General features: G+C 44.8%; 1 protein-coding gene across 2 annotated transcripts; it reads right to left on the minus strand.

Moving 5' to 3' along the window:
• Positions 1 to 4,405: 4,405 nt before the first annotated feature.
• On the minus strand, positions 4,406 to 12,384 carry p3h1 (prolyl 3-hydroxylase 1). 2 transcript variants are annotated; one of them, XM_029775235.1, is made up of 15 exons: positions 11,914 to 12,384; positions 10,024 to 10,176; positions 9,502 to 9,691; positions 9,274 to 9,405; positions 9,006 to 9,145; positions 8,727 to 8,816; positions 8,541 to 8,593; positions 7,924 to 8,045; positions 7,661 to 7,788; positions 7,322 to 7,417; positions 6,653 to 6,803; positions 6,386 to 6,503; positions 6,145 to 6,220; positions 5,887 to 6,027; positions 4,406 to 5,673 (listed from the first exon to the last, which is right to left on the minus strand). In XM_029775235.1, exons 1-15 carry the CDS (start codon positions 12,376 to 12,378, stop codon positions 5,077 to 5,079), a joined length of 2,652 nt encoding a protein of 883 aa, XP_029631095.1. In that variant the 5' UTR covers positions 12,379 to 12,384; the 3' UTR covers positions 4,406 to 5,076. The 2 variants fall into 2 exon arrangements, with proteins under 2 accessions (XP_029631095.1, XP_029631096.1); XM_029775236.1 differs by lacking the exon at positions 11,914 to 12,384 and adding an exon at positions 11,412 to 11,493.
• Between the last annotated feature and the right edge of the window lie 367 nt (positions 12,385 to 12,751).

Here is a 12,751-nt window from a genome sequence, read left to right on the forward strand (position 1 = left end):
AGCCTCCACTTTAGCCTCCACTTTAGCCTGCTACTTTAGCCTCCACTTTAGCCTCCACTTTAGCCTCCACTTTAGCCTGCTGCTTTAGCCTCCACTTTAGCCTCCACTTTAGCCTGCTACTTTAGCCTCCACTTTAGCCTCCACTTTAGCCTCCACTTTAGCCTGCTGCTTTAGCCTCCACTTTAGCCTCCACTTTAGCCTCCACTTTAGCCTGCTGCTTTAGCCTCCACTTTAGTCTCCACTTTTCACACTCACAGAGTAGGAGAGTGGGAGTTAATCTCAGCGCCTCTTCCTGCTGTGTCCAGCCCAATTTGAACACTGTTACAGTATGTCTCAGAGTTGGGTCTCATTCTCACACACACAGAAAGTCGTAGTTAATCTCAGCACCGCATCCCGCTGTTTGTGGCCCAATCCTTCCACTGCCGTCTCCATGCCCACTCTGTCTCCATGGAAACCAGAAAGGGGAATTTTCTACTTTTTTTTACTTTCATATGTGGCCTTGTCCTAGAGCAAAGAGAATTCACAACACACGCACACATGCAGATACACCACGATCCACACTCACACAAATACACATGTAAAGGTACTGTATGCACAACAACACAAAGGTTGACATCCACAGTTGTGGATACAGTCACACACGGATACACACACACTTGAGAAAGCTGACTCCAACATAGGCCTGCACTGTGCGAGACTTGTACTAGTCTCAGATTTTCCTTCTATGTCTACTGTACTCTTGTTTCTCGCTTTCTCTCACACTCCTCTCTCTCTGCAGGTCTTTGGAACAATGGTCAAACCCATACACCACAAACACACAGAGAGACAAAGTGGCCTGTGTCTCTTTCTGGATCAGAACAGAGAAACATAAAGAAAGCACAGAGAGAGATACAGAGACAAAGACACACACAGTCAAACTCTCTCTCTCTCTCTCTCTCTCTGTCTCACTCACTCACTCACTCACTCACTCACTCACTCACAGGAGGCCACCACCCAGGCAGTAGGGGAAGAGGGCCAGTTCATACCCAGCACAGCTGCTTGAAGACCTCCATTGAAGCCACCCAAATCACCCTCAACCACCCCAAGGCTTTCCTTTAGGGAGATGATGAAGATTTCAAAATTACTAGCCACAAGTCTACACGCATACACACACATGCACACACACGCATACACATAGACATTACCACACACATACACACACACACTAATCTCCACATGGGCAATAGGTCTGACAAACGCCTCCTTTTCTGCACTGCTGAATAACTGGGATGTTTGACCTGTTACAGTACATGCACAGTACGTGCGTGTGTGTGTTTGTGAGTGTGTCCATGTGTGTGTAGATAGCTGCTCTACTCTGTGCAGGCATGACTTCATCCACATGTTAAACCCACACAGACGCTCCGGCACAGGACCCAGCATTATTACTGTTCCACCCACAGGCTCAGGGCTGAGGAAACCATAGAAACACAATGCCCAGAATGGACAAACTCAAATCTATATGACCTTTCTAGACACAACCAATATGGCCAACAGACAAGTATGTCAATATTACTTGCTGATTGTCTTGACAAGGAACCCTGGATATGTTTGTTCTGCTGTATTGTCCACGGAACATCCATGACTGTTCTGGTATCTCCATTCATTTCTATTAAGAAAATCATAAATTGATCAATTTCAAACTGTTCACAACCAGTATGGCTTCCAGAATGCCAACACCATGGAAATTTGCTTTGAATTGGAATGTCCATTCTGTTCATTCTAATTCTGGCCAAGGCTGGCCAAGGCTTTCGACTCTGTCAATCACCACATTCTTATTGGCAGACTCGGCAGCCTTGGTTTCTCAAATGATTGCCTCGCCTGGTTTACCAACTACTTCTCTGATAGAGTTCAGTGTGTCAAATCGGAGGGCCTGTTGTCTGGACCTCTGGCAGTCTCTATGGGTGTGCCACAGGGTTCAATTCTTGGGCCGAATCTCTTCTCTGTATACATCAATGATGTTGCTCTTGCTGCTGGTAATTCTCTGATCCACCTCTACGCAGACGACACCATTCTGTATACTTCTGTCCCTTCTTTGGACACTGTGTTAACTAACCTCCAGACGAGCTTCAATGCCATATAACTCTCCTTCCGTGGCCTCCAACTGCTCTTAAACGCAAGTAAAACTAAATGCATGCTATTCAATCGATCACTGCCCGCACCTGCTCGCCCGTCCAGCATCACTACTCTGGACGGCTCTGACAGAATACGTGGACAATTACAAATACCTGGGTGTCTGGTTAGACTGTAAACTCTCCTTCCAGACTCACATTAAGCATCTCCAATCCAAAATTAAATCTAGAATCGGCTTCCTATATCGCAACAAAGCATCCTTCACTCATGCTGCTAAACATACACTCGTAAAACTGACTATCCTACCGATCCTCGACTTCGGTGATGTCATCTATAAAATAGCCTCCAACACTCTACTCAACAAACTGGATGCAGTCTATCACAGTGCCATCCGTTTTGTCACCAAAGCCCCATACACTACCCACCATTGCAACCTGTATGCTCTCGTCGGTTGGCCCTCGCTTCATACTCGTCGCCAAACCCACTGGCTACAGGTTATCTATAAGTCTCTGCTAGGTAAAGCCCCGCCTTATCTCAGCTCACTGGTCACCATAGCAGCACCCACTCGTAGCACGCGCTCCAGCAGGTATATCTCACTGGTCACCCCCAAAGCCAATTCCTCCTTTGGTCGTCTTTCCTTCCAATTCTCTGCTGCCAATGACTGGAACAAACTGCAAAAATCTCTGAAGCTGGAGACTCATATCTCCCTCACTAGCTTTAAGCACCAGCTGTCAGAGCAGCTCACAGATCACTGCACCTGTACATAGCCCATCTGTAAACAGCACATCTATCTACCTACCTCATCCCTATACTGTATTTATTTATTTATCTTGCTCCTTTGCACCCCAGTATCTCTACTTGCACATTCATCTTCTGCACATCTACCATTCCAGTGTTTAATTGCTATATTGTAATTACTTCGCCACCATGGCCTATTTATTGCCTTAACTTACCTCATTTGCACTCACTGTATATAAACTTTTTGTTTTCTTTTGTTCTACTGTATTATTGACTGTATGTTTTGTTTATTCCATGTGTAACTCTGTGTTGTTGTTTGTGTCGAATTGCTATGCTTTATCTTGGCCAGGTCGCAGTTGCAAATAAGAACTTGTTCTCAACTAGCCTACCTGGTTAAATAAAGGTGAAATAAAAAATCAAATGTTTAATTCTGTAGGGAAACTCAGCAGCTCATCTCACTTCCCCAAAGACCTTATCATGACCTGATACAGCTCAACTATTTAAAACTAAGAAAGTGGTCGTAGGGTGGAGCAGCATTTTGATATAAACAGGATACTAAGAGAAGAGTCCCCTGAGGAGATATTGTAGCTAACTAACCAGAGATCAACAACAGACATGTTGGCCAGGGGCCATCTCAATAGTCTGAACAGGCTTTCATACAACTTATGTTGGTCTCCTGGGAGTTCAAATTACCTCCACAAAGCCATAACAAAATCCTAACTATGATTTAAGGAGTTACCGGACCCTAAGGATGAAGTTAAACCCTGAGGGTCCATACTTACAACATATTTAGTTGGAAGAAAAATGTGTGTTGACTGATGTACATGAGATGGCATGGTAGTTCCTCTCTGCCACCTAGTGTTCTCTTGAGTTATTACATGAAAACACAACACCAATGTATACTGGACAAAAATATAAACGCAACATGCAACAATTTCAAGTTCATAGAAGGAAATCAGTCAATGTAAACAAATTCATTAAGCGCTAATCTATGGATTTCACGACTGGGCAGGGGCATAGCCATGGGTACCCATTTGGTAGCAAGATCCACTCACTGGGAAGCCAGACCCAGCCAATCAGAATGAGTTTTTCAGCACAAAAGGACTTTATTACAGACAGAAATACTCCTCAGCACACCCTCCCCTCCCCCTCCTCAGACGATCCCACAGGTGAAGAAGCAGGATGTGGAGTTCTTGGGCTGGCGTGGTTACACGTGGTCTGCAGTTGTGAGGCCGGTTGGATGTACTGCCAAATTCTCTAAAGTGGCGTTGGAGGTGGCTTATGGTATAAAAATGAACAAATGGACATTCCTTCAGTCAGCATGCCAATTGCATGCTCCCTCAAAACTTGAGACATCTGTGGCATTGTGTTGTGTGCACATTTTAGAGTGGCCTTTTATTTTCCCCAGCACAAGGTGTAATTAATGATCATGTTGTTTCATCAGCATCTTGATATGCCACTCCTGTTATCTTGGCAAAGTAAAAATGCTCACTAACAGGGATGTAAACAAATTTGTGCGCAAAATTTGAGCGAAATAAGCTTTTGTGCATATGAAACATTTCTGGAATCTTTTATTTCAGCTCATGAAACATGGGACCAACACTTTACATGTTGCGTTCATATTTTTGTTCAGTATGAAAACATGACTTTTATTTAATGTATCCACATGAATCCAAGTTTCAGTCTCTACTCAGACACATTTAATTTGTTCATGTTGTTCTTTCCTGTTTTTTTCTCTTTTTGTTGGGAGATTATATCTTTCCATTCCTGAGGCAAAGAACAGTTCATTTAAAATCAGTACAAAATACCACAGAGAATTCCAAATCATACACAAAAGTAACACTAAAAACAACACTGTATGTTCACATGAGTCTGGGATAGGAATTTAAAGGTGGTTACTATTTAGCACTTTGTGACAAATGCATTTGTGAAATGCACTAAACAAATCCAATTTGATTGGTTGATTCATTGATTTGATTGATTGGTTAGTTGATATCAGCCATCAGAGTGAGTTTGCAGTCCCTTGGTATTATGGTATGGCTTACATTACAACACCTTATCCTGGTTCATTTACCACCACTACTGGGCAGACAAACAACATCCAAAACAATATCCATCAACAACTACATTTCTTTATCCAGCACACCCACAGAGAAAACCTTAACAAATATATTCAAACGGTAGAAAAATAGAGACACCACAGAGTAAGAGTCACAGGTGCTGTTGGTCTCACAGCTCATCCTTGTCTGTCTGTGAGTCCGAGGCTGATTTGGGGTCAGTTTTAGAGTCCTTGGAAACCTTTTTGACAGGGGCTTTCTCTGCCTTCTTTGTAGCTGGCTTCTGCTCTTTTTTGTCTGTCGCTTTAGGTTTCATTTTGCTTGCTGCATGTTTGACGTTTGTTTTTGCTGCTGGTTTAGCCTTGGCTTTGTCCCCTGTTTTAGCCGCTGTTTTAGTCGTCGCTTTGGCCTTTGATGCGTCGGCTGCTTTGGCTTTCGTTTTGACCGCCTCTTTCAACTTAGGTTTTTCACCCTCTTTGGCTATTTGTTTTTCTGCCTGATTCTCTGTCTGCTTCTCATCCTTTTTATCTTCTGGGTTATCAGCTGGGTTTTCAATTACTGTTTCTGCTTGTTCCTCAGGCTTCTTCTCTGCTGGTTTGTCATCTGGTTTATCTGCCTGCTCCTGTACTGGGGGTGCAGCTTGACCAAGAAGCACAGCCTGGTCAGGAAGTGTGAGCTGTGGCTCTGAGCTCTCTGTCTTTGTCTCTGTGAACTCTGCGTCCGTAGGGGTGGAGAACATCTTCAGCATCTCTTGAGCTTGGATCCGCTCCTGGACACACACACACACACACACACACACACACACACACACAAATTAGCTAAGACTGAAGCAAGAGAAACTGATGAAATGTAGATGAATCAATAAGTGGAAAGCATTGCTCTCTCCCTCTCTCAGATTACAAAACAACCCATCACAATATATAGCATGATAGAAACAAAGACTATACATAACTCCGGATGGATTGACTAATAGATATGTTACCTTCTCCTCGTGTTTGGGGTCAAGGGTGAACCACAGGGCCACAGCACACCTCTGGCCCTTAGTGACCGCTCTCACGCCGTGAGGATTCTCCTCCCCAGCCCCAAAACCAACCACACGACCACACTGAGGACGCACCGCCGCCTGGGCAACACAGGGCAGTGACATCAGTCATCATACGGTCAATTAACTTACACCTTAGAGTAAATCAACTGTTTTTACGCTGCATCCCTCAATCCTTCATCATTGATTGAAACTTACTGTGACAGTTTTGGCATCCAGTTCAGTGAAAATGAAATCTCCCCCTTCAAAGTCATCATTTAGATAGAGGATGGCGCTAAAACACAACATGAACAAGAGAAGGGTCTTAAAGACAGTGGTGCATGATGATACTTGCTGCTGATACCTATGTTATAAGCACATGCAGTGTGTGTGTGTGTGTGTGTGTGTGTGTGTGTGTGTGTGTGTGTGTGTGTGTGTGTGTGTGTGTGTGTGTGTGTACCTGTAGTCTCTGTGTGTGTATGCGGGTGGTTCTTTGATGCACTTGTTGAGCTCAGAGACCAGAAGGCAGTTGTCTGCATGAACCGGGTGACTCAGGTCGTCACGGTCATCCTGCTTCTCTGTACAGACAGAGGAATGGAAACATATCTTACTGTATGTCTATACACTCATACAGGCAGGTGGTTAATGTGGGGTTAAATGCCCCATCTTGGATTCGATATACACAACAACACTGTCCCATGAGGGCCGCCGTAGTGGAGTTCCTCACCGTCGATGGCGGAGCGGCAGACCAGGTGGGAGTAGGAGAAGTAGAGAGGAGAGTCCAGACGGAAGTACGACTCGAGGACCCTACGGACCTTCTCACTCATGTCGAAAAACAGACGGGCACTCTTCAGGGGCACAGTTCCCTCCTGTCCAAACTGTAGAACAGGACAATATCATCAGAAATAGGTGCTTTCTTATAGACAACTCACTGGTAACTGTACATGGATGCCATTAGGCTGAGGCTTTAGAAAGGTTGGAGATAAAGCTGAGGCTAGGAGATGAAACTAGTTGGGGGTTGGGTTTGGGTGAAGTTGACCGTCCTGGGTTAGGGTCAGTGTTGGCAGTGCTGGGTTAGGGTCAGTGTTGGCAGTGCTGGGTTAGGGTCAGTGTTGGCAGTGCTGGGTTAGGGTCAGTGTTGGCAGTGCTGGGTTAGGGTCAGTGTTGGCAGTGCTGGGTTAGGGTCAGTGTTGGCAGTGCTGGGTTAGGGTCAGTGTTGGCAGTGCTGAGTTAGGGTCAGTGTTGGCAGTGCTGGGTTAGGGTCAGTGTTGGCAGTGCTGGGTTAGGGTCAGTGTTGGCAGTGCTGGGTTAGGGTCAGTGTTGGCAGTGCTGGGCTGGTGGTGGTTGGGTTATGGTTGGGTTATCAGGGCTTTAGTGTATAGGGTCAGTGATGTACCTTAATAGCCTTGAGGACTGTGATTCCTTGGAAGCTCTCGCTGGGGGAGTGTGGGGAGGGAAGGCCTCGGTACCCATCCCCTTTCAGCGCAGCCGCCTGACAGACAAACACACACACACACACACACACACACACACACACACACACACACACACACACACACACACAGCATCAACACACACAATGACAGAAGCATGCACACAGTTTTAACACACAGACCATCAGAAGCTCAACCTCCATCAACACACAGTCAACATACACACACACACACACACACACACACCACACACACACACAATAACACACAGACAGATAGCCCTGACCATGGCTTCCACTCACATTGGAGAGGCGGGTGAGCTCTCTGCACTCGCCCTCCGAGATGAATCCATCCAGTAGAACCCTCTGAGACCCATTCAGCTGCTTAGACGACATGGTAATCTTGATGTCATCAAACAACAGAGGACCACCTGGAAGGGAGACAGGGGGAATGAATATAGAGAGTGTACAGTCAGAGTGTGCTAGACAGTCCACTGACATTCCCAAACTTCATGCTGTGACCCTCCAAAAACCTATGGACAAATAATGCTATCAGGAAATCTTACCTTCTCGTACGATCTTGGCAATATCAGTCGACTCCTTGTTCTTTTCCTCCACCAGAGTTTCAATCTCCTTCATCAGATTCCCAATCTCCTCAGTGATCCTTGCTGCAGTCTCCCTGTCTGCCCTGCAGAGGGCACCAAAGAAGAGGTTACAAGATAAAAACGTTTTTATTTATTTAACGTTTAACTAGGCAAGTCAGTTAAGAACAAATTCTTATTTTACAATGACGTCCTAACCCGGCCAAACCCTCCCCTAGCCCAGACAACGCTGGGCCAGTTGTGCGCCGCCCTATGGGATTTCCGATCACGGCCGGTTGTGATACAGCCCGGGATCAAACCAGGGTCTGTAGTGACACCTCTAGCACTGAGATGCAGTGCCTTAGACCGCTGCGCCACTCGGGAGCCCAAACATAATGGGGAGCAGATCCTAGTCTGATATTGAGAGCATGCATGTACTAGTGGAGGCTGGTGCACAGGATAATTGTAATGACTTGAATGGAATGAATGGAACAGCATGTTTGATACATTTCCATTCATTACATTCCAGCCATTAAAATGAGCCATTCTTCCAATTTCTCCCTCCAGCAGCCTCTTCTAGTCTGTACGTGTGTTTCTCTTACTTCTGCTTCTCTCTCAGTTTGAGGGGCATGATGTCTGCAGGGGTCCAGGAATCCTGCAAAGGAAGGGGCAGGATGTGAGATCACACATGCTAAAACCCACCTGACAGCGGTCCCCTATCAGGGTGATAATGTCTTGCCGGTAGAAACAGTGAGACACAAGAGAAGATAAGAGACATGTTAACCTACTGGATCAACAAAGGTGATTCCAAACACTTCAAAAGCAAAGTAGAGCAGCTCCTTCTCCAACAGGGACTGCTGAATGTGCTGTTTTACCACCTGGGAGGGAGGAGAGATGGAGAGAAGTGGGTTGGAGGCATGAGGGATAGGTAGGAAGGTGCAGGTTGTATGTGTGTGTGTGTGTGTGTGTGTGTGTGTGTGTGTGTGTGTGTGTGTGTGTGTGTGTGTGTGTGTGTGTGTGTGTGTGTGTGTGTGTGTGTGTGTGTGTGTGTGTGTGTGTGTGTGTACCTGTCTAGCAGGTATGGCTGCAGCCTTGTCCTCTCCCAGCACAGCGGAGTAGTAGGCCAGGTTCTGATTCATTACCTCCTCTTCTGGGTGGAACAGCAGGTAGGTCTTAGCACACTCTATGGCCTGCTCATACTTTTCACCTGGGGGGGGGAGAGAAAGAGAGACATCAAACAGACAGACGAGCAGAGGACACCTTGATTTGTGAAAGAAAATCATCCTGATTCTAAAAAGGCATGTAGGTGCAGAGTGAATAGGGACTGAGACTCACTGTTGTAGTAGGAGAACTGTAGGTAGTTGAAGTGGGAAGGGAGGAAATCCTCAAATGGCTTGTCCTTTCCTGCGGTGGAGGCTAGCTCCACAGAACAGCTCTGCTTGCAGTTCAGAATCTGCATGTAGTGGTCTGACAGTGACATGGGCAAACACAAGAGTACAAGGTTTAAGCTTTTATCCAAAATGTTAGCATGGGGTTCTTTTGGGATTTAGTCTGTCTTAACACCTGTCATGGACTGGAAGAGGTCAGCACTGTACTCCATGTAGTTGTATCCGTCGTAGTCGTAAGCTCCTTCGCAGAGCGCCCGGCACTCCTGGTCTGCGCTGAAGTACTCTTCCACCGCTGCCTCAAAGTGGTCGATGGCCAGACCGAACGAGTCTGAGCTGTAGTACCGCTTCCCTGCAAGGAACTCTGCCTGGGAGATAGAGTAGAGAGCAAAGCAGGGAGTCAGCAGCCCGGCCACATTCCAATTCAACCTGTTGACCCTACCCAACCTGGTGCCAATAAGGTCCCTTGCCCCTTCCCCTGTCCCATATGCTTGGCAGTTCCAAGTAGGCAAATTGGTAAGTGGTTTCAGCCTGACTATGTGCAGTTCCAACTGTTGTAAATGGTATATATCTGGTCCATTGTTCCTGGGATAACTGATACATTGTCACTAGAATAGCTGGTGCATAGTTACTGTTATAACAGGTGCATTGTCACTGGGATAATGGGTGCATTACTTGGGATTAGTGGTGTCAGTCTCACCATGTGCGGCCAGGCCTCCAGGTCTTTAAAGTCTTCCTCCTGTACTCCGGACATCATCCTGTAGTAGTCCAGGTTCTGCCTCATCTCCATGTGGTCTGGGTTGGCCAGGAAAAACGTGTTGGCCGCTGCCACAGCCTTATCCAGCTTATTGATCTACATAGGGAAGAGAGATATTTAGTGAACAAATCAATAATACAGCATACTGTATCTGTTGAATAAACCTTATACACATTGTGACTCCAAAGGCTTCCCTAAATGCTCCACTTCTCAGAAGTATTTTACAAACCCCCTGGAATGGTGTAAGAAATGTGTGAGCTGCAATCACCAACATGCTGTTTTAGGTAACTAGTCAATTTCCTATTTAATATAGTAAGTAGTCTTCAATCAGGGGTCATATGTCTCTTTTATAGTTGTTGGTTTAACTTAAAGGCCCAGTGCAGTCAAAAAATTCAAGAATTCTGGGAGTTCCCATAGAATGCCAGCAAAGAAATCCTGCATTTACATGTTGTTTATGAGTGCATTTCACACATTTACATTACATTTAAGTCATTTAGCAGACGCTCTTATCCAGAGCGACTTTACTTTTGGATTATAATTGTAAATTAAGGCTTGTATGAATGTCCTGCTTAACATAATGTTTGTGTCATCATCACAAATCAACTGCATTATACATAAAAACATAAGAGCGAACTTTGTCTTCAACCAGTAAAATGGCTCTTCGCTAGCTTTTGCTACAGCCAATGACGTTAGCAGTCTAGCTAACAATTGCTGCGTCCAAAATAGATATTTTGCAAAGATGACAACCAAATATAATCTTAGCGACTGTTCAAGCAATAACACCAACATGTAAGCGTATAAGAACGCAAAAGGTGTTTTTGTTTAGAAGTAATAATTATGTTAACCTAGGCTGTTAAATGGGGGCAGATGGGATGGCAGTCTTTCTGCATCCTTGATTTGCACACATCCGTACCTGACAAAGTCAGTAAGTGGTGTACAGAAGAAAACTCCTATAACAGCGAGACCCCACTCAGAACACTCAGTCACAATTATTCCTTGAGAAATTGCTCTTTGCTAAGAAGCTATTTTTTTTTATTTTTGTTTACCATTTTAATGGATAACATTCACAGTAAGGTATTTAATTGTTACCCAGAAATGATTTAATATTGAGTTAAAAACGACTGCATTGAAGCCATTATGTAAGCCATAAGGCCTACATCTTTTTTTCCATATCTATTGACATTCGTAAATAGGCTATGAATATGACCTTTGACATTCAGGAACATCTTATAGGCTACATGTATTTACTTAATATATAGGGCTAACTACTCTCATTACAACGTAATAACCATTTTATATACAGACTTAACACAAATAAATATATACATTACTATTCTGTCAAAAGTTAAGTAAATTCTTGAATGGCACAAGTAGCATGCCTGAGATCTACAGCGCATGTTGATGACAAGCCCCAAAATCGAGAAGAATCCAGTGTAGGACGTAAATTGTCTACACAGCTAGACTCCACCTAGAGACGTGGCACGGCCGGCTTGGCTTGGGGGGTTGGGGAAAACAGAGCACTTATAGTGAACGACTTGCTTCTTAGTGTTAGTTTAAATGAAATTGGACAAAATAAAAAGTGACATTTCTCTTATATTGACATGCAAGTGTGATTGATAAATGTGCATGTTAGACCTCTTCAAAAAGTGCAATAAGATGACGCAGGCGAATCTTATCCACAACATTGGATAGGCTACTGGCTATGTTTGTTTCAAGCCTAATGCAATGTCTGAACATTTATTATGCAAAGAACCTCTATGGTCGACTCTTTTCACTATGAAAGATATGAACATTTATTATGCATAGGACCCATTTGGTCGACTATTTTCATACCTTGAAGTATGCGACTTGGAGATAATTGTAAGGGGTTCTCTTCTTAAACTCGAGGTCCACATCTTCAGTGATTTTATGGATAGTTGCTGGTCCAATTTTATCACTTTCGCAGGTATTTACACAATCAGCCCTTTTCATAATTTTTTGAAAAAAACCAAGATCCTCCACAGAGCCAGCGCCTGGTATTGACACAACTATGTTGGATAAAGGCTCTCCGAAAGCGCTCTGGTTTGCACAAGTTATCCGACAATGCGCCTTCACCCTGCGTATCGCAGCCTTGTTCCGAAGCGCCCTCTCCATGTTCAGGATGACCGTCATCCAGTCACCCTTGTAGTATGCTTCTACCGCTGTGTCGAACAGCAGATCATACGGCTCGAGAATAACATTACTACTGAGCTGCACATCCGAAAGGCCATAAGGGATGAGGCATACGACTAAAATCGCTACCACCAACCGGCACTCCATTCTGGAAAATGGATGGTAAGCTGGAAAAGAGCACTCGTCGGTAGAGAGGGGAACTGGAAGTTTAGCCGGGGCTGCAAACTTTTGTCGGGGGGGTGGAGTTAACGCAGAGCCGCTGAGCTGAACAGCCCAGGGCGCTGTGCGCCCCTGTTCATTCTGCAGCAGCAGCTGCAAGACAACATCAAGGTCCAGTAGAAAAATTATAAATTGCTCATATCCAATTGCTTGATTTGACTATTACAGTGTGATAACATCGCAGAAGAAAAATAGGCACAAAGTCTCACAACGATTTTCGTGTAGGTCACGGTTCCCCAAAAGGCAGCCAATTATTATATATATTTTTTATTTAACTTGTATTTAACTAGGCAAGCCAGTT

Source organism: Salmo trutta, chromosome 14 (genome assembly GCF_901001165.1).
Source record: "Salmo trutta chromosome 14, fSalTru1.1, whole genome shotgun sequence".
Classification (NCBI taxonomy): domain Eukaryota; kingdom Metazoa; phylum Chordata; class Actinopteri; order Salmoniformes; family Salmonidae; genus Salmo; species Salmo trutta.